Source organism: Siniperca chuatsi, linkage group LG14 (genome assembly GCF_020085105.1).
Source record: "Siniperca chuatsi isolate FFG_IHB_CAS linkage group LG14, ASM2008510v1, whole genome shotgun sequence".
NCBI classification, from domain to species: Eukaryota; Metazoa; Chordata; class Actinopteri; order Centrarchiformes; family Sinipercidae; genus Siniperca; species Siniperca chuatsi.
The window spans coordinates 4634272-4657717 of record NC_058055.1 but is presented as its reverse complement, the minus strand read 5'-3'; the positions used below and the strand labels follow the sequence as shown (position 1 = coordinate 4657717).

The 23446-nt window shown below is 39.5% G+C and overlaps 1 protein-coding gene across 4 annotated transcripts in view; it reads right to left on the bottom strand.

Moving 5' to 3' along the window:
* The window catches only part of dscama (Down syndrome cell adhesion molecule a), a 106707-nt gene extending 88745 nt beyond the window's left edge, over positions 1–17962 (bottom strand). Inside the window, exon 1 of one of the 4 annotated variants that reach the window (XM_044222782.1) lies at positions 16826–17962. In XM_044222782.1, the coding sequence (XP_044078717.1) occupies positions 16826–16868 (43 nt within the window). In that variant the 5' untranslated portion in view covers positions 16869–17962. The remainder of the gene's footprint in view (positions 1–16825) is intronic. The other 3 variants (XM_044222781.1, XM_044222779.1, XM_044222780.1) reach the window with 3 other exon arrangements.
* Between the last annotated feature and the right edge of the window lie 5484 nt (positions 17963–23446).

The window sequence follows — 23446 nt, the reverse complement described above, 5'->3', positions numbered from 1 at the left end:
ACATTAGGGCAACTCCACTGGGGCAAACAAGCACTGAGCCACACTGACAGCTCATGGCAGGCAATGCAGGTAATTAAGGGGCAGAGCTCTGCAGAGACCGCCTAGGGAGGGGAGAGTGGGGGCTGGGAGACTGCAAAAAGGGGAGGGATAGGGAGGGGTGGAGATGGGGTGGAGGACAGGACGGCCTCACGATGACAGTGAGTAAGCATCCAAGCCCCCCTCTACCCCTACAACCTCCACCCCCTCTTCTCCTGCCCTAGGGGCTTACACAATAAGCGGTAAAGAGAAGCGCTGCGCTGATCTGAGATGCACAGATCGGAGAACAGGGTCCCCTCACTCTCCCAAATCACCGGCTCCCATTTTGCCCTCATGAATAATGTTGAGGGGTGCGCTCAGTGCCACGCAGCCGCTATGTAAAACCAACGATACCCTCCTCTGATGTCAACTCTCTGGAGGGCGAGACGAGAGTCAATGTGGAGTGGGTTAGTTGATGCATATGAACGCTTATTTACATGAGTGCCAGCAGGAGAGGAGGGAGTTCCCACGTACTAGGTACTTTGAAGACCGTAATCTGTTACATCACCAAGGTGGAAATGGACAAATACTGCAAATCGACTGAGACAGAGGGAGAGAGAGAAATAAAAGAGAGAGATGGCTAAGGAGCGAAGAGGAGAAACTCCTGTGAGTGAGCAAACAAACTCTAGCTGCTGCCGCTGAAGCTAATATGCAAAGGCACATCAAGAGAAAGAAAAGAAAACAGTAAAAACAACCATATGAGACATTCAGAATGCTCCATTACCCTTCCTAAGTGACACAGCATTGAAATGACAGGATGTACTCGATGTAGCAACTTCTAATATTATTCCACATAAATGAATCAGAGCTTGATGTAGATGCTGCTTACGTTCCAGAGCTCTGGAAGAAGAAGAAGTTAGCTCACATTGCATTACAGAGCCAATTAAAACCCATAACATACAGTACAGTATTCAGTAGTCCTCTGACACATCACACTGCATGAGATTTTTTGTCCATGGGATTTAAATCTTCTTAAGTTACACAACACCGAGGGAAGGAAATATTCATAAATAATCACTGCGTTCTCCTCAAGTAGGTTGAAAGCCTTGCAAGCAGCATGGCTCTATGGATGGCAACGTTGGTCTGTCGGTTGGTCAGCCCACCACTTTTGTCCAGATACCTTTGGACAGAGCCAGGTGGCAGCAGTACCAGGTGGTGCTGAAATTTGGTGATGTAAAAATTTTTGTTCTTATCTTGTCATTCAACAAAAAGCTGGAGCATATTTTTAGTGAGAGGACTTTTAGCTTAGAGCTGTTAGTTATTGACTATCTTGTCTGAACAGTTCTACAGTACTTGACTCAAATTTGTACGTTATATATTGCAACATAATATTCACTGTGCATGCTTTTAGAGAGAGGAAGAGAGGCATTATTTCTATGTCAGTAAAATTCCTCCCACCTCTGCTTTCTGTACTGTCGAGTGCAAGTCTGACTGAGCTGATAGACAAAAAGGGAAAGGGGAGGTGGATCTCAGGTGAGCTGAGGGGGAGGACATTAAACCCAGCAGGGAGGGATAACGAGGAGATTAGCTGAAGGAGGATGGCTGGCAACTTGAATATCATATTATACCACAGCTCAGAACAGAAGCCTATAGTCAACATATACATATCATATGCATCTGAACAGAATAATTACAATATTAAAATCTGAGCAGAGTTTTATGTTCCAACAGTGCAGCAGGGCACTAACTGACGTGGAATTCAGCATTAAAGGATGGTCTTAGCCATTAAAAACACTCGATGTATCACCAAAGCTTTCTTTCTTCTCTTAATGACTAACCTGTTTTCCCTTAAATTGTTTAGAAATAAAATTGACTTGATTTGACATATGACTGAAGGCAAGTGGTGACTAAACATGTTGACATGAATGACTGAGAGCTGAATGCAACATGGGTGGTGAGTAAACCACAGGCCAAAAAAATCTGAGAGGGAAATGTTTACTCAAGTTCAGGCAGCACTGATATGTTCGGCCTGTCTGCCATTGTTTGGTTTGACTTGTTTTTCAATGAACAAACAGGTTAAGTGTCAATTTCTGCCATTTAGACAGATAGAAACTTTTGGAGAGGATGAACTGGGAAACATAGTTAGATAGTAGAACTCAAGAGGCATTTCTTGCATCTAATGAATTCTAAAACAAACCAAGAAAAAGCAATACTCTCACTCATATTTCTGTCCGATCAGTGCAGCTGCACTATTCGGCCTGCCAAATACTCCATGCAAGGCACCTCTCCACTAACACAAGTGTGTGGGATATGAAAACTTCCTTCCTTGGGCCTTGTTTGAGATTATGAACCAGTAATTCACACTGAGGAAGCAGTGAGATGCTGTATTGGTGTATAAATGGCCCATTTTGATGAAAATGTGCATTTCTAGAATACATTCTCAAAACATGCTAAAGAGAAGAAGGTGGTAGGTGACTAAATCCTTTCCGTAGTGCAAAAATGCAAGATGGAAGACATAATTCTCACAAAGAAAATGCCTGTTTCTACCTGAAACATGTGATGTCCATTCAAACGTTAGCACTGAGTTCCAAATGCTGGATGACATATTTTTTTATGCAAGAGTGCGAGTGTTGCCCCTTAATTGTATGCATTACTAACATTGATTTACAGGCCTTATAGAGATGATCGTAGAACACATTTGCAAACATCTATATAATGGTGGTGTTTAATATGCAATGTATTAGTAAGTAATTATTAAAAAAATCTCATGGTTTAATTGCATCACAATGGATAAACAGAATATAGTATTGCCTGAATCACTTATCACAATAAAAGCTTAGACATTTTGAATGCTTTACTTTCTTTAGCTTTGTAGTAAGCTACAACAGGATGGAATTTTGCTTTATTGCCGTGTTGTTTTGCATCATCTCGGGGTGGTGAAAACAAAAGCCATTTGCAGGAGAGAAACAAAGAGGCGAAATAAGCTGGCAGTTGACAGTGGAGGGCAAATCAAAGTCCTGAGGTTAAATAGGATTGTGGGTCAGATGACTAGACATTGTTGCTTTTCCCCTCACAGCCATCCTCTTGTGCCTCAGAACCCCCCCCACACACACACACACACACACACACACCCACCCACCCACCAACACTCCCTCCCTCCATCCCTGCCTCCCTTCCTCTCACCAGCTCTCCATTTGCCTCAAAGGCAGCAGTTTCTTCAGTAACCCCACTGCAGGAGAGAGCCCTCCCTTACTGCTACTTTGCAAACGCACAGTGAGCCAATCTGTTACATATGTGAGTCTGTGTGTGATTTTTAGAAATCTTAAAGTTTTCTTCTTCAAACATCACTTCAACTCATTTTTCAATTGACCTTAAATCACACAATAACCATACTAAAAATACTCTTTGTGATGCCACAGGGGCACTGGATCCTATTGGGCATATAATATAGGACCCTCATTATTTAGTCCTACAGGAGCCTGTCTATAGAGCACTATTATAAATCACCCTGATGGATACACAGTCATTTGAGAGTAACAGAGACAAGCAATGGCTGAGAAAATGGCAGTGATCTGCATTAGAGCTGCACTCAATCTGCACACAGACGAGAGTGATCCTTTATTAATCATCGTGTTTTCTGTGATTACTAGACCACAGTACATCAAAAACAGCATTTCATTCATGTTCAACTACCTCTCAATGCAGCCTTACATGTATCTCTCCCGGTCCTATACCTGGATTGTGTGTATCAGACTGCCTGGTGACAAGGGGCTCTGCAAACACAGCCAGGCAGCAAAATACATATCAGCGTATTCAGAGCATTTAGTGCCTGGGATTAATCAAATTATAATTTAATCATCTGATCAAACAGCAATTAGCATAATCACTTCTGGGGAAGGCCTGATAGAGTGGAGACTGGAGCGGAATGGAGCTGGGGGCTAGCAACACTTTAATGAAACATTTGCGAGAATGTTTGAAATTGTTACACATTTCGGGCTACAGGAACAGAGCTGGGTTTTGAATGCTAATCAGCGTGGTTTGGTTACGCCTAATGAATACGTCGAATAGTCAGCCACAGGGGAAGAAAGTGCCAGTGAGGTCCTGATTTCATAATTTCTTGTTGATAATTTCTTTTGTAGTTTAATATTCAGTTTTCTTCACAAAAAGAAAATAACTTGTATTATTACTATGTTTAGTTTTTGTTATTTTATGTTGTTATTTATTTATTTATTTATATATATATTAATTCCCATTCTCTCTATTCCATCTCAGCCACACCCTGCTCTTGTGGTGCACCATATTACGGGTGTTTCAACCAATGTTTAGTTACCGTAGCATTCCCAGGTCACCTCTGCTTGTTTTGTTCCAAAGACTGCAGCACAGGGACCTGACCACTTGAGAGTCTCAGGTTCAAAATGTACTGTGCTTTCAGTAATAACAACATCTTGTAGTAGTGTTTTCATTGTGGGTGTTGTCATTATTGGACTTGCTTTAAGTTTGTCGTTGAGGAACAAATATTCATTCATAATCTGTATTACATGTTAGAAGTCGTCAGCACAATTTAAAATATCACTGACATGAATTATGTGCTGTTTGAGCTGAACAGTACTGTCTTTTTTATACTTTTTACATGTTCTGTCTCTAAAGAATTTAAGAAAATACAGTAAATGTGTAGTAATAATTGCAGTGCAAGAATGATGTAAACGTGTAGGAAATGCTATTTAAAATGTCAGAATTTTCACAAGAATACTAGACTCTCTGTTTAGGGATACAACTTTAGACCTCAGTACGAATTTGGGTCTTGCTTTGGCCTCACCACAAAGGTTACACAAAGTTAGAAAAGACACTAAATGATACAACACGTGTAAACAGAAAATGACGAGAAACACTGCTATGTGAGAAATTGTTGGGCTTCAAAATGTTTCTACTGTACTGTATATTAATGAGTTATTTTTATGGTAGTTAAAATCCTAAACTGACACAGGTAGCACATGCTTACACAGCACCATCTTACTGTATATCTAGAATGTAGCTGTTTTGGGTGTATTTGGACATACAGAAAAGGGATAGGGTCTCTGTCAGTACTTTACTCACTTCCCTCTCCTCTTTTCAGAGATCTACATTTTCTCTGTGCATGCAGACAGGTGTGAAGAAACCCCAACAGGCAGAGTCTCTGCCGGGGTCGTTTGGCAACAATTCCATCACGCCAGTGGCCCAACTTTTTTCCTAAGAATAACATTCATAATGCAGCTACAGCATTTTGCATTAGAAAAACACACTTTGGGGAATAATGCAATACCACCTAAGCAACAAATGAGCCAAAAATATTCACATTGAACAAGATGTCCACTGGTGTATGGAGGATATTTTTGGTCATAATTCAAATTAAAAGTCCAAATAGAAAATTTAAAGAGATCAAATTAAAAAGATTATTATTTTACTACATTACTAGGAATAACCAGGCCATAATTACATTCCAAAAGAAAAAGGAAATTGAAAAAGCAAGTTTAAAATGATCATTTGAAAATGTAAAGTGACAATGAAAAAAGTGAAATTTAAAATGCAAAAGCTGAAATGGAAATGCTCAAACTGAAAGATTAAATTGTAAAAATGAAATTGAATTAAGAAAAGAGAAACATCAACATGTGAAACTCAAAATGGGAAATGGAAACGCTTAAATGAAAATACTTAAATTAAAAGCTTAAATAGAATTTTTTTTATTATTATTATTATTATTATTATTATTATTATTATTATTATTATTTTATTTTATTTTTTGCATTTGCACTTTACCATTTGGCATTAATCATTTTAAATTTTATTTTTTCCATTTTCCATTGTAAATTTTACCTTTTCATTAAGCATTTGCCATTTCGTATTTGACATTTGGATTTTCAAGCTGTATGTAAATGAAAAAAAAAATCTTCTTCCTGCAGTACTGTTAGCAGTGAAGTGGCTAACAGTGAAGACCAGCTGATTGGGCTAACGTAACTTAACAGGTTTACAGACATCTGCATTACCAGTGCATTAAATGGCTACTGTAAGGGATGATAGATGTATAGCGTCGCCTACTGCAGGTTATTATTTAGCCAGACTAATTGTGTAGTTTTCTACACAAACTACTTTTCTACTTCATCGAACTGACCATTAATATGTTTATGCTTGATGCTAGCATCACTGGCCGTGGTGTTTGGCTGCGGTTAGCTGGGCCCAGTTTCAGAAAGCGGGTTTAGTGAAAACTCTGAGTTTGTTAAGCCTGAGATGGGTTTTCCGTTCCAGAAAGAGAGGTAACTTAAACTCGGGGTCAGTTACCGCAGTAGCTGTACCACAGTAGCTGTGAACCTAACCTGCTCGCTCCTTGAGTTTCTCTCTGTCTCCTCCCTCTTACAGAGCCAGACTAGCTGTTTCATTTCTTCATTGATTCAATCCATATCAAAGTGCGTATCGAAGCGCATTAGTTAGCGGAGGTTTACGGTCAGAATCTAAATCCTGGTTGGATAATAGTTTGTTACACTGTCTAAAGTTACTGCTTTTATGCGCTGTCAGTCATTTCTTTGAACAGCGGTTTTTGCCCTCAAATTCAAATATTCCACAGCATCAAGTCACTCAGAATAAAACCTCTGCATGTCCTTCTGTTTTTCTAATACTGTGACTCTGAGCACACAAGACAGCTGTCAGCTTGTTAGAGCAGCGCCACTAAAATGTTTATTGCACATAATGTGTAATCCTAGTTTAAATTAGAAAAATAGGAATGCAGCTTTAGACAAGTAGGATCAATTAATAATTATCGCTATGATGTGATTGGTCGCACTGATACATAATATTGGAGATTATATGCTAATATTTCTGAATGAGCAGGATCGTGGTGCAGCTGCAGGATGTGGTTTGAAAGTGAGTTTTTTAAAATAGGCTGCGTTTAGTCTGAACGTGTTTTAACAGCATTTCAGTAACTGTGTGCTCTTCAACTGCTCACCGCCAGACTGTTGTTTCAACCCCAGTGGTCGCTACACCTCGGCCAAACAGTTCTGAAACTTTTGTTCTTTGAGATTTTTGGCGTTTGTTTGGCGTTTTCCTCGTGATTAACCTTTGTTTCTTGTACCACAGGATCACCGCCTGCTTCCCTGCCTCCCGTTTGCCTTCTGCCGGACAGCCAGCCACACTTCCCCATTCACCACTGCCCACGCCATCTCCTCTGCCATTATTCCCAAACTTCAACTGCATTCAGATCTCCAACCCCAGCTATCTCTCCTTCATCTAATTTACAATAAAGACTTTAGGCAGAGTGCACAACTCCCAATCTTCAAATTGTATTGGGTGCCTGGCTGTAACAAGGATCAGAACAAACTGAATACCGGTACTAACAGATATAGTCTTCATGTTTAACTTAAATAGGAGCGCCATGACTCAGGAAGTGTGAAGCCAAATACGGTATTCAGAAAAGCAAATACTGGGTTTATTTCATACAAATATTTCAAAAAGTTTTTTTTTCCAAATAAAAGTGCACAGATAGATCATGCATTATATGACACCTAAGGACCCAAATGCAGAACACAAGGAAGTGGTATTTGGATGAGGTAGGAACCGTCTTTATTATATACTGCAAGCAAACACTCTTCCAGTGCGGCGAGGGCAGAACAGGGAGAGAACATGGAAGCCGCGACCAACGGCGACCATGGGCCTGAGGCAGGCAGCGGTAAAAACAACAGGGAAGAAGTCCAACAAACAAGCAAAATCCAACAGGGAGCAGGCAAAAATACAAAAGTCTTATAGGTAACAAAAGCCAGGATACGTGACACGGGAACAAAGCACAACCAAAATGCACATGACAACGCAACAACCTGACCACGAACAAATGAAAAGACCCGGACTAAATACACTAAGGTCGGTGAGACAACAAGACACAGGTGCAATGAATCAAGGAGGGGCCAACAATCTAACTGGAGGGAAAGCAAACAAAGACAGGACGTAAAACCACAAGGCACACAAGGGGAAGAGAACACTACAAAATAAAACAGGAAACAGGACAAAACCTCAAACTATGACAATAGAGACAGTGAGGTGGCATTACTGTCTCCATCTCTGAGCGGAGGCATGGTTGAATGTTAGTGTAGTCAACTGTTTTTGGGAGATCTGGGTTTGACACCTAGTGTGGGAACCTTCTGTAGTTTATTGAAAAACACATATTATAACTCTTTATTATCCTAAAATTAGGAGTGTAACAGAATTGTTACACCTATTTCCACTTTTATTCAAATACAAATAGTACCGTTAGATTCTTCCAAAGAGCAGGACAAATGACTAACTACATAATCATAACTGAATGAATATAATAGTAGTTAATAAAAACCTGTGGCTGTGAGTTGGCAGCCAAATGAACCGTCATATCTTTCTAATTTCAGAAGCAAATAATGTAAAGCAACAAATGTGTACTGTTACTTTACAGTCATCTTTAGTGGTTAAGAAAAGATTGCACTTTATGGATCCCCTAGGGGAAATTCAGGTGCAACAACAGCAGCAATTACAGGGAGTACAGAAATGTACAGTAGGGAATAGCAAGCTATAACAAGCAAAATACAATAAGCAAAATAAAACAAGGTAATTATAGATCGTATAGGCTAAACTATAAAAAAAACTGTACAAGATAAAATAAAATACAAGACTTTGATAAAGTGTCAATGTGTCTGAGTGAGAGAAAAAGTCCTGAGCCTAGTGGTGTCCATTGAGCCAGTGGATACAGAATCAGCTGTGTATGTAACGTCCAGCTTGTACTGTGACCCAGTGAGCACTTCTGGAAACACTGCGGCAGACCGCTGATCCAAAGCTGTGACACCAAGAGCTCCTTCACTGCGATGTTCAGGTGAAACATCTCAGTCTGCAGGGAGGAGGACAGGTCAGCGCAACAGAAAAACAGTAGAGCTTGTATTGGGTAATGTCTGTGACTTATACAGATACACTGTTGTGGAGCAAGCACCCAAGACTTTTAGTCGCCTTTATACTTACTGTGTACACAGTGAAGTGACCAATAAATGTGATTTGATTTGATACATGACCATGTTTCCCTGTTGCTGTGTACTCGGGTCTAATTCAATACTTGGAGGTTATGATGATCCTCTGATAAAAACAAAATGTCCAAGCTTTTCTAAATCAGAATATATTGTATTAAGATATTGAAATATGGCATAGTGGAAACAGTTAAACAGTCTCCTCTGTGGTTCCTCCTGTTTGACTTCAAGTGAGTAGCAACACAACACCGAACTACAGTGTTAGCTGTGATTGTTTAATCTTTCCATAGAAGACAGATTATGTTATGTTAGTGACCCAATGCTGCAGGACTAGCAGAAGATCAGCTGACGGCAGCCAAGTCACCACGGCCGGTGATGCTAGCATCAAACATAAACATATTAATGGTCAGTTCGATGAAGTAGAAAACTCCTTCACACACTTAATACATTAGGGACAACTACACAAATAGTGTGGCTAAATAATAACCTGCAGTAGGCTACGCTATAAATCTTGTAATGAAATCTGTCACATGCAGATGTCTGTAAACCGGTTACGTTAGCCCAATCAGCTGGTCTTCACTGTTAGCCAGCGAATCCTGGCAGACCCTTGTGAAAATACTGCAGGAAGAAGATTTTTTTTCTTAGAGCATATTGCTCCCTAAGTGACTGGACACTGCCTGTTTATTATTTGCAAGTGGCCATGATATCAACATAACATTAGTCATACATGCCAGCAAATGTAGCTAGTCGCTAATGTTAGCCTCTTACCTGCTGCACTGTCCGCTTCTTTTCCTCGCCGTCAGACCGATAGGGAATTGTGGTGGCGTTGTTAACGCTCCTTTCACTGGTGACTTTGTGTGTTAGGCTCCATGAAATCTTTACAATTTAAGCTTTCAGTTTGAGCATTTCCATTTTAAATTTCACTTTTTTCATTGTCACTTTACATTTTCAAATGATCATTTTACATTTTAAACTTGCTTTTTCAATTTCCTTTTTCTTTTTGAAATTTAATTATGGCCTAGTTATTCCTAGTAATGTAGTAAAATAATAATCTTTTTTAATTTGATCTCTTCAAATTTTCTATTGGCACTTTTAATTTGAATTATGACCAAAAATATGCTCCATACTAGTGATGTATTTTGCAGATAAGCAATCAAGATACACAAAAAGTTCAACATCAAGGCAACTAAAGCTTGACAAAGGTTTAGGCAACTAAAATCATTTGGTAAGATTAAGGGAAAAAATGCTCTGGATAAATATTTAAATGTCAATGCAAGAATGAACACAAACCCTGATCTCTGGGGTAAGATTAAAGCGCTGTGTTTGCCCGTTTCGCAGCACTTTATGAATGTCACCCTGCTTCTGAACGTTGCCAGTAAAGAGAATTATTATTGCAAATTGGTTGTGTATGAACATAATGTGCAGACAACTTAAGAGAAAGCCCCTTGATTTGTCTTCCAACATTTTTTGCCTCTGGCTTTTAATATCTTTATACCTGACAACAGCAGCTAAGCCAATCTCTGTTCTAACTTCAGTGAACACAACAAAGCTCTTTCCATGTCTGTCTTTATTATGACTGCATTTATCATGATCTCAGAAGGGGCCATGACCACAACAGGGAAATATGTAAAATGGTCTAGAATGATAAAGGCTGTGAAGCAGATATTACATGTGTACATTATGGGCTGAGGTCAGTCTAAATGGCCACTCCATCTCACAGAGGTTCCTTGGCTATTAAATAGTTGCAGTGGGTCATCTTAGCTGAGCTAGAGCTGCCATCCAGCCCAAAAATGTCATTGTATTGGGTCTGAATAGAAAACGTCACCATCTGTTTTTAGTTTCTCCAAATAAAAAATATATTTATCTGCCATGTTAGACATCAAGTATAAACTACACAACGAGCAAAGAGCAATGGCCAAGGTAAGCTCAACTTAGCTTACGTCTTGCTGTACCTGCGTGGCCACAGCATTAACCTACTGCCCTATTTTATGATGAAAGCCTACAGACACAAACAACACAACTAATTGTCCACTTGTTAAGTCACCAGTCCAGTTAACAGATGCAAAAAAATACTGTATCACGGTCTTATTGCACTATTATACATTCATGCACTGCCATTTTGCAATACCACTGGAAATAGATGTCACACAAAATGTCAAAGGAATTCTAGTTACAAGCTTTGCTATCTCACTGAAGTGTAATGATGTATCAATTACAATTACTGCCTGATTCAAATAGAAAACTTAAACCAAACCAAAACCAATATTCTGTAAGTGTGCTTTCTGACTTTGGATGCAAATTCAGTCACAGTTGATGAGTTATTAACAAATTAAAGACCAGTAATCTGTTATTGTGACATCCATATGAAGTGGCAGATGTATATGAATGCCATATTTTGGTAAGCATCTATAACAATGTTTATTTTATCAATAAAACATTCACAAGCTTGGAAGTCTCTTAATAGCTGTTGTAGTATCTGGCTTTCAAATGACTGCAGAGCATTTTTCTACCCCATTTGCCCTGACCTTATTAAATTCAACTTCATATTTTCCTGACATTTAATAAATCATCACACCGTTGTTATGTCAGTTGCATCACAGATGCAGTCACCAGCAAAAGCAGTAGAAAGTATTGTTTTAACATTATTTAACCATACTGTACAAGTAAAAGCAATGTCACACTTATACAGTAAAAATAGACTGTGGCACTCAGAACTGTGAACTATAACTGGACAAAATGATGAAGTACAAGCCTTGTCTTTTACCTATTGGATATGCAATAAAGATCGTGGAGTCTTAATCTGTGTCCAACAATATAACTGTCGGATATATTGGAAAGTGCTTAACATAGCCGTGTTTCTGCACGGAAAACCAGCCTGATTTGATATGAATCTTTGAGCTTTAGATACCACATAACACAAGCTGACTCTGTGTCCCTCTTCCCCGTCTCTTCCTCCTCTTTTTCTGCCTCAGTACACACCATCATCTCCTTAAGCATTTTGGTCTGGGTTAAATGAAACCTTTAACAGTTCAATGTGCATCCATTAACATATGCTTGAGTCTACTCTCATCTGAACAGCCAAGCTAAGGCGCAAGCGCACACAGTGGGGCGACACAACGATCTCGACCTGAAGGCGCTGACAAATCCTGGTGTGATTAGTGATTCCATGAAAACAGCATGCCACTAATACATTCTACTGAAACATTTATGCAAAATTAAAACAAAAGAATAAAAAAATCTTCCTAAATCTGACTTGTACACCTTTAAGAGCCTGAAAATATAAAGTCAATAAAGAATCAAAGCTCTGACCTAAATTCAAACAACCGGAATACGTGTTACTGAATGAGTCTGTGTTACAGATTTTTTGTGAAATTAGTATAAAATAATTTCATTTAACTTCATTTCAAGTTAATTTTGTGTTTCCAGTCTTGTAAGGGAAAAGCCTTGCTACACACAATCTGAAATACCATGTGTATAATAATAGATCAATCTCAGGTCATTACTACGCACACATAGTGAAGAAATAATAGCCTGTGGTGACGACAAAGTATCATAACATGTAATGCTAAAAATGTGGATTAAATAAATGTTTGAATATTCTACCACTGTCAAAAATCATTGTGTGATGAATACACTGTAGCATCAGTAAATACAGTAGCTCTGGTCAGAACTAAAACACATCAAGACATGAATACTACTTACTTAAAAAGAATAACCGCAGCATTTCCAGTGTCCTACATTGTGTTGACTGGTGTGCTGATATTAATGTGCGACTGAGGAGCTGAGCTCAGTTGTTGTTTGCTGATGTGTGTTGCCGTGACTCTGTCAGCCCGTCCTGGCTCTATACGAAGTGACACATGTATACCAAAAGACACCAGTCTGCACAGACCTAGTTTCCCACTGGCCTTAATGTGACCTCTGAGCAATGCTGTTTTGACTGGCGATAACTGGTCCAAACAATAAAATAGTATCAAACTTGGTATACAACATCAAATCGTCAAGCTCCTCTTAAAGACTGGACAAATGCTTCACCATTATAGCACCATGTGAGTAAAAAAAGATTCCGGTTTGTGGATAGAAATGCAATGCTGTGTCTTCATGACAGTTTGAGACAAAACCCCTGTCTCCTAGAAAGTATGACTGTGAAAGATTGTGCTTTTGGTTGAATTTCAGTAAAGCAAACTTGTCCTGCATCGTGCTTTAAGTCACTTTTGACTTTTTTAACATTTAACCAAGTGACCAAGTGGCTAAATATAACCATAAACAAATGTTAATTGTGCTTTAGTTGCTACAAGCAGATATTGTAGGAAAACAAATGAAATCCTTTGTCAGTGAAGGTTTTACAGTTTTACAGTTTTACATTCATTATGAACATTCTGCAGACACTTTGATTAAAAATGATTCTTCATTATATTGGTTGATAAAAAACATAAATTAGTGGTATATAAATACAATTTCTAGGGGACAGAGTTGTGTAATCCATGTCTTGAAACTATCAGAACTGATAAAACAACAGATGACTCAGTAAACAACACACAGATTTTAAAATCAATTAGTTGCTCTTAATTGGTACAATTATATGGATACACACCATTTAATGATGTCCATATGTGTGATATATTTATTGCAAACCCACCTCTCCTCTGTGCCTGATACAATGCCTTGGTTACTCCTGATCAAAATGAAGAGTCTAACTGATGATGTCAGGCCGTTTTGTATCTTTAATCCTCTAAAATCAGCATGAAGGACCTGGGAGACAGTTTTCTGTGTTCAATCTGTTGCTATTATGATCTGAACTGGAAAAAATGTAAAAAGAAACTAAATTCTTCTCCTACATTAGTCATGTTTGAAGTCTGGATTAAGTCATACTGAAAATGCTTATGTTTTAATAAGCGGAGGCTCCTTTTCTCCAGCAGCCCCTCACCATCCTAAACTGAAAGCTAAAAATACACATGCACAGAATGATACTAAGAGCCAATTGAGGAGCTTCGCTGTATATTTACACAGCTTATTAGTGTCCAATTGAGCATGTGTCAGATTTCCCCCCTGGCGTAGCTGAGCAAAAACAACATTATGCCATTTCCCCAATTTCATCGCTTCATAACTGGAATATGTTGTTCCCATTCCATTTAGGTTTTAATAGACACTTCTGCAAGAGCACTTTAAAAGCTCAAGCACCACCGAAGTGAACTCTACAACACATTTTACTCTCTACAGCGGTGAATTGTTTATATCTACTGTAGATGAGCTTGCAAATGTGTCCTCAATGGCAATTCAGAGCAAAATGGAGTTTGTACAGTTGATACTATTCATAAATGACCACTGCAAAGCTAGCTGTGGTTGTAATCTTTTAAAGATATATTCTACTAACCGGCAATGCAAATATCAATATCTACATAAACAGCCATAAAATGATAACCTAAACAGACAAAGATCCATTTAAGCATTTCAGCAATCAAGCATTTAAATTAGATCAATTAATGAGATTATATGAAATGTGACTCTCATAACTATTATCAAGAAAGAGTGACAGGCTGAAATCTATCAGGAAGCATTGCCAGGGTCACCTGAACCTGAACGGAGTGCAGTGTTGCTAAAGCCCAAAGCCCACACTGCAGCAACACTCATTACCCAGGTCTCCATAGAGACAACCTCAGCATCCTTTACTGGACCAGAGCCCTAAAAGCCTTTATTTCAGGAAGCATCTCTCTGTCCAGAAGAGGTGCAAAATGTACGATTCTGATGGAAGCTGCTCATTAAGACTAATCTTTGCAGGTCTGTTCAGGGAGAACAAATGTGCAGCAGAAAGAATACCATCAGATCAACAATCCCAGCCCTTCTATTCTGCCTACAATCACTTTAGCATGGTAGAGAAAGAAGCAAAATATAAAGCAAGGATTGTCATAATGCACTCTGGGTAATTCTAATTTCTGACACAAAAACAACGTTTGAATCTTTGAATCAATAGAAAAGGTCAGTGTCAGAGTGAACAGAGTCTGTCGATATGAATGGTACTGCATCAGCAGCGACCACAAATGTAGCATTCATCACAATTACAAGTGCTGTTGCTGCCATTCAAAGTTTCCATGTAGATGTCTCTAGCAGCAGCCATTTTGCAACGCTGTTGCCTGGACCAAAGAGACTGAAAAAGCCATTCAAAACCAAAGCAATAGATTGTGCTCAGCAAATAGAGATTTCAGTACAGCATTGATTAAGATTTGAAATGGACATTAGTGTCCTCTGTTTCTTGAAAGAGTCTTGCCTCAGTTACAGAAAGGAGTCTTTGCTACACCACCGTCACTGCTTTTACTCCATTCTCTCCTATAAATAACCACTGCCTTCATTGAACCCTTCAGCATGGCCACAAAATGGTTTTCCTGTCATCTTTGCTTGACGCATCGCCCTCCACTCTCAATTTACATTATGTCCACTTTAGATTTTTTTTTAACACCTTTCATTCCATCTACCTTTCAAAAGCTCTTCTAAATACCCCAATTTCCCCCCCCCCCCAGCACACACACATCCCACCCTCTACCCCACAGCCCCTTATGCTCCTAATTCCCCCCCTCCTTCCTCACACACCCTTCTTGTATTCGCTGTAAAAATCAGTCACCTTTAGTCCAAAGACAAACACAATTGGCACTTGATAAACCTTTCTTTTGAGGAATTCACTTTGGACAAAATAGGATCTGGATGCATTTTGCAAGACACACACTTGGGCAAGGGTGATAAGGGCTTGTCTCTTTTTTTCCAATCCAAAATGACTCCATGTCTGTGCTTCTAATATGGCGGGTGCAATGCCAGAAAAAAAAGCACAGCCAACCTATTTAATCCTTTTTCTAGAAGATACTCGATACATCTAACAGAAGGCATGCCTGCAGTCATATGTTATTTACTTCAATACTTAAAATAATAAAATGTAGTTACTTATAGCATGCAAATACATATACTGCATTTTTCATCAACATATGTCTTGGTTTAGGAGTGGATTTCTAAAATTGAAAATGTATTTGAATGTCTATAAAGAAATTATTTCAGTTTCATTAAGTGACTGATTGTTCTGTATGAAAGTAATTAATAGGCAGGTTTAAGATTTAAACAAACAAATGGTGAATACGCCATGTAAACATGCAAATGTGTTACAACAAAATTATTTACTAAAAGATAATTTTTCATAAGCTATATATGTGAAAAAGTGATTGAAAACTGTTAATATGCACATTAAGCATTTAAAAATGATGTAGGAAAATACACCCAGACTGAGGCCCAATGCCATTTGATTAGAGCCAGTAAATAATCCTTCATGGCACAAACCCAGAATGAAACAAAATAATATTGAGATTTAATTATTGGCCTAGAATTTCCTAAAATTTAATTGTACAAAAACTACAATAAATGTTCCTCATGCAGTATAGGCTGCACCTATCACTCAACCTACATTTCTCCACTCTCTCTCTCTCTCTCTCTCTCTCTCTCTCTCTCTCTCTCTCTCTCTCTCTCTGTATCTCTCTCTCCCTATCTCTATTTGATAAAAGGGTAATCTTAAATGTTGAAAATGCATGAGTGGTTACACTTAATCTCTATAAAGGATAATGTGGATGTAACTATTAAACCTCCAAAAAGCCCTGTGCCTGTGTCAGGACATAGCAACAGCCTGTGCTCTATTCAATTTGCCAGGACAAAAAAATATATATCACTATCTTCAATGTGGACATGCTTGCAGACTATTTAGGATATTATTTTACACTCAGTCCGATGGGATAATTAACACAAACCTGAAGTTTAACGTGCACAAATGCATCACCTACCATTCAAGATGCACTGGGAAAAGATGAGAGCCAATATCCACATGCCCCGGTCCGTTCAATATCCAAGCTTATGCTTTTTCTTCTTCTCTCCCCGCACTCTTTCTTCTTATTTCTTCCTTTTATTTCTTCAACAAGTCAATCGAAACGAAAGAAAGGAGAGCATGCAAATCTCTCTCTCCCCCCTCTCTCACTCCTTCTCTCTCTCTCTCTCTCTCTCTCTCTCTCTCTCTCTCTCCGTCTCTTTCTCTCAATCCTTCACGTTGGGAAGAAGATGAAGAGGAGGAGGTTTGTGCTTCTTCCTGCTGCTGATGTTCTCCTGGTACGGCGGGAGATAGTATATGATCCACAACTGTGGGTCTCCACCTTTTTTGGACTGACCGCGCCGCACCGCGCCGGGCCTCAGTGCAGCCGTCCGCCCGTGTCGGAGCGCTGCTCTGCGTGGAACATGAGGGAGCTCAGCTCGGTGCGCTCCGGTCCAGGTGAGCTGTGCCGCTGCTGCTGCTGCTGCTGCTGCTGCTGCTGCTGAGTCAGAGGCTGGAGACGCATAGGACAAACTGTCTATGCGCACGCTAACTCCACGGTTAAACAATTAAAACAACAAAACAAAAAACAAAAAGCTCCAAAATCGGAAAAAAGAAAAGAATCAATAAATAATAAATAAATAAATTAGGAGTCTATGCACTGAAAACCGCCAAACATGTCATCTTAGGTAGATGGGGGGAAAAATGCGTAAAAGTTGGATTTTTTTTTCGTGGATTAAAGAGCGCATAGAGTTGATTGTTAGCTGCGCTGAAAACTCATTCTCTCTTCGCCGCCTCTCTCCGTCCGGCGAGCAACAAGCACACGCATCTTCCCCCCGCAGCCGCACACACAAACTGCGCACACTGGTCCCTGCGCTTAAAACCTGCCCTGCCTCAGAGCACTGTGGAATAAACCCTCGCCTCCTTCTCCGCCGCTTTTCTCCCTCTCCATTGCCTTAAAGGTGCAGGGGTGGAGGGGCGGGGGGGCACACAGCTGAACCTCTCAAGGAGCGTTATAAAAAAACTCTTTTGTTTTATCACAGAGGAGACGGATCACAGTGTCCCACTCAGAGAGGGAAAACTGTACATTAACATAAGCAAGACAGAATTAGCCCATGCAGGACATCCTTCTATGGTTTGCTGGCACTGCTGTGGTGTAGCAGGCTGGAGGATGGATGCTGAGGGAGGGAGGGAGAGGGAGTGATGTAGGCTACACCTGACTGGATACTATGTAGGCATTTGGTGAGGAAAACATGCAAAATTATCTTAATTGGAAGAGATCAGATCCTGTCTTTTAATGTGTTTTCTGGATAATTTATGAGCCCCAGGGGCATTTTGGGGATCCTGCCAGCCTTACCCCTGCATTCATTAATTGACCTTGACAAATATAAGCAGCGACCCCCCCAATGCACCAGGGGGCATCAAACGGCAGCCATGTCAGGCATCCACAGCCCCCTGCATGAGTTCACCTCCATTCAAGCCACACAGGAGGAGGAGGCTGTGGATTAATATGTGAAAACAAAAGTGCTCTATGATGAAGACTTGGTAGTGTAAATATATATGTATTTGAAATGAGGTGTGACCTCCATAATATATAACAACAACCGTAATAACTGTAGACCTCACAATTTTTTAAATGATTATTTTGACTATCTAAAGAGACATGAGGGGAAGAGACAGAAGACAAATGTTTCCTTTTGAATCTTCAGCAAGCAAACACCCATGTTATGTTTCTCGGGCATGGTGTTGTGATAAGAAAGTCACATTTGCATTATATGTTGCATTTAAAATGATTTTGAAGGCACTGACACAATGGTAACTGCAGGGGCATCCGCTGCCATGTGACTGTTTGAATTTAACGTGGTCCATTTATGTTCAAATACTGTAGCAGGCGAGCCAGGCTTTAGCCCTCCACCCAGATACAGTGTCTGTCTCTTAGACTTAGCATCCACATCAGACCTGCACATGAACATGCTCTGCACAAAGAATACAGGACCTGCCACCGCCTGTCTGGCCCTGCATGTGCTTCCAGCCAGGTATCCCCAAAATAAAACAGATCATTATCACTGACTCCAACCATCCGAACCAAGATGGCAGGGAAGAAAACATGCGCTTTTCCTCACACATTGAATACAAAGTATTTTTTTGTTTGTGTTGAATTTGCCTAATCCCCCTCCCTGTCAGTCTCATTGGCTCCCAGCAGTGAGGGGTTTGTTGTTCTTCCAGTTCTGGTGTTCGTTCTAATGTGCACGCCTCCTCTTTCTCTACTTGCCGCTGTACAGCACTGGTCTGCAGCCTGGCACTCTCAACACCACACTACCTTTTTTAAATGGATTATTATTAGAAACCATACTGTACATATTTTGCTCCACTTGCAGGCAGCTACAGTACTTACACTGCCTGCATACATGAGGGAACTCATCGACATCTATTGCTATTTAGCTGCACACTCTGGTGTTTCATTCCTGTTATGTTTGCGCTATGCTCTTGGCTTGCCACATTTTTCCTTTATCTCATCTATTTTTTTTTTTTTCAAAAATGTAAGTTAAGGAAATTTGCTTGAAGACTTGATTTCATGCAAAACAACAGCAAAACTCAGACAGACATATTCAATAGATACTGTGTGAGCAAATGTATGAGAATGAACCAATTTACAGCAGACACGTAGTTGCTGGTTTGTGCTGTCGACAAAATACACACACAAAGCCAAGAGTACCAATTAACTTGGCATTGACCCATTTCCTCACCAGTCTTGTTGATTTGTTGCCTTTTTTTTGTCTTGCTATGTCCAATCATTCAGCCATATGGTAAATGATTCTCTTCAATGTCCATCCCAGTGGACTGTGTGGGATTGGATTAAAATCACTGGCTGCATGGTCATAAAGAGCTCAATCCCTATTTCTCTAATCCCCGCTTTAACTCCATGATATGTTGTGAGGTTATGATCAAATCAAAGGTATTTATCCTCTTTAAACCCTTCTGTTATTTAAAGGTGGGGTTTGTGATTATAATCCAGTACACGACTGTTTGTCAAATTCAGTGAATATCTCCTCACGGTACGCTAGCTGTCAGTGTGTGCGCTGAAAAAAAACCTCACACAAAACTATTCCAGCCATGATGTGTGTGTCAGGTAATGTTAAATGACTTGCCCACGGACATTCAGCTAACTTTCTAGTCTGCCAAGATCTGTTGTTGTTGTGATGTTAGCTACAGCAGCAGGAGAGTTGTGAGTATCGCTGTCTGGAGCGGCTGTGCTGGCTCTGGGAAACCGTCTCGTCCTCTCTGGCTGTTAGCTTCACAGCAGCAACTGTTGCGACAGTTTGCTAACCCACAGCCTAGCTAACGTTTGTTACATTACTTGCTGTGTCGTTATTGTCACTGTATATCACGGTATTTGTCACGGTATTGGATTTCTCCAGAATCGCATACCCCATCTTTAAATGTTAAACCTTCACAGACATTTCTGGGACTTCTTTTTTGCACTGATAAAGGGGTGTACTGTGCTGTGAATCTGAGACAAAAGTTTAACATATTTTTAAAACTGCTGCAAGGTAAAAAAAAAACAGACAAAAAAAGTAGAACAATGACAACTTTGTAACAAACGTTACTGTTTCATAAGGAATGAATACATCTCTAAGTATTACAATGTACAGTGTGACGGTGAATTTAATGTGCTTATACTGGACTTAAAAGGAGCAGTGTGTAGGATTTAGTGGCATCTAGCGGTGAAATTGCACTTTGCAACCATATAAATATCACTCGCCTCACCCTCCCCTTCTAAGCTTGTAGGAGAAACTATGGTGGCGGCGAAACTCCGAAAAACGTGAAAGGCCCTATCTCTCTCTCTCTCTCTCTCTCTCTCTCTCTCTCTCTCTCTCTCCTTATGAATCATGTGAACAAACAATAAAATGTTTTTCAGAAAGCAGACAAGATCAAAAGGATCAAAGATGCAAACATCAACATATTAAATATCCAGTCAGGATTTGGCTGTTTCTTCATCACACAGAACAGAATAACCTTTAGTCTGTAAATGTTTCATTCTCTGACTCTGCTGTTATACACTCGTTTGGTCGTAGGTATCCATGCTCGACCAAAAACACAACAGATTATTTCCACTATTAACTACAGTTCAGTTGCAATGAGAAGAGAGCAGATATACTAGAGTTATGAAGCTGGTAATCATGGAGAGATTTGGACAGGTTTATATTCTTTATATAAATCTTTTGATTCTATATTTTTAAAATTATGTTTAATTGAGCTATTTGTATAATAATGTTATCCTGTATACTTTCATTCCTTTGTGTGGTTCAGGTTTGCAGCGGCTCAATTACAATATAATGTATGTATATGAGTTCAATAAGAAGCCAGTGTACAGTGGGGAATAATAATATCCATTAATCTTAACTACAAAGAACCGGATTCCCCAAGGGAAACTTTTATGGCTCTTATTAACAAAAAACTCTCAAGTACGTTGGTTACATTCAAACAACCCAATGCAATATATATCTGATAATGTCTTAAAGATGACCAATGATGGCAGGTTCATCTCAATCTGCGACTCGTGAGGAATAAAGGAGCTTTGCTGCCTGGGTCAGACTGCTGAATAATTCACACCACGTTATGAGGTAGAAATGAGGGAACAGTAGTCTAACGTACATCCTGAGACCCTCATTTTATTAGATCATCTTTGAATCCTTCTCTATGCCCATACATTCTGAACGGAACATGAGACAAAGTCACAATTCAACTTTAATGAGTCGACATGTCTCCAGAATAAAGAAATGGAGAAATCGTGCTCCCTTTGAGAGTAATTCCTCACCATTAGCGGGTGGAAAGTGCTGTGTCTGCTTGAAAATAAGCTATGTGTCATAAGCTTTCCACTGCACATTACACAAAAACTGACACTCTGCTCTCTAAGCCAAAGCAACAAAGAATTTGAAGAACAAATTCAGCCTTGGATATCCTAAACGGTTGATATCATCCATCTGTTGATGTTCCTTCAATCAAAAAAAGTCACATCTGCAGCTTTTTCCCAAACATCTTATGCTGCGTTATATTCTACTGAGGTTACTGCTGATGGAAGATCTTGGTATTTCTGCCTCTTCCATGATCTATGATGGAATTGTTACAGCAAAATTGATACAAAATGGCACATGACACTTACTGTTGCTGTTTTAGACCAGTGTTCCCCAGGGGAACTTGTACCTAAGGGGATTCTTCTGCAGTTGCCAGGTGGTACATGGAGAGATTGTGGAGAAGCATTTTTCAAAAAAATTGAATTATATATAAATGAATAGTGTTTGTTAGCATATTAGCATTGAGTTTAAAATCCATGAGAAAACACTGTGTCTGTGTTGGACATGTCTCAATGTGACATCATGCTTTCTATGTTTGGCCAGTTATTCATGGCATTAAACTACAAAATAAACCCAGAATCATGCCGTACTTTCAGTTTTAAAGTATTTTTTCTTCTTTTGCATGTTAATTGATAACTGGAGTGCCAATCAACCCAGAGAAGCATTCACAAATTACTCCACTCTGCTCCAGATGCAAAGACTTAAACGCATTTTCCTAACATGTTAAGTGCGGTAGTCCTAATATGCATGATAGTTCTTTTTAGGAGCGGAGAACTAACTAAATGCCTGGTAGAGCCCTAGTTAACAAGGCTGAAAAACACTAATTTTCCCTTATTGGTTTCCATAATCGCCTTGCCTCACAAGGTAGTGACCAACTAAGTGGACAGTGCAGCGCTGCTTGATGGCCCACCTTAGTGGATCTATACATTGATTCCATTCATTGACTACTTTGCATTTCATGGCTACAAGGCACGCCTGTCCAGTCCTGACTGAGTGGACAGCAGGGTCATCCAGAGGTAATTCTAGGATTTTAGGGCGTTTGAATTTAAGTAGCAGAATTCATAACTTTGGTGAGTTGATTACTGAGGCAGTGATTCGTAAAATTGTATTCCATTTTGTATGCACAGGACATTCCTACCACCACTCGTGTTAATCCACTATAACTGGCACTATGGAACTGAACTATAATGGGTAGAGATGCACTGACATCATGATTTTTACAGGGCCATTTCCATTCAGAGTCTGTACATTGCACTTTGCAGTTTGATCCAAATCTATCTGGCTCCCTGATTGTTGATGTCACACTAATGCACAATGCCACAATTTTCACCAGCAACATTTATTTATTTTTTTTTAGAATAATCAGAAGTTGGTGGTCATGTGACATTTACAGCCATGGCTGAACATCAAAAAAGTACTGTGTATTTCCTGGAAAGCCACACTGAAAACAATGAACATTGGACACCAAGTTATTATTATCATTATACAAATACGTACGTCAATTTCATCGTTTCCATCATAGATGGCACAAACCAATTTATCTGTTGTCTGAGTCAGTGTCTTCGTTTAAGTCTCTTCTCAAAACACATTTTTATCTGAAAGCATATCCTGATTTTACCTTTATTTTATTGCTTTTGTGTATATTATGTATTTTATTTCTTTATATTTTGTGATTCACTGTGGTATTTTATTTCTCTTGTTGTGAAGCACTTTGTACTTTGTTTTGATAAGTGCCCTATAAATAA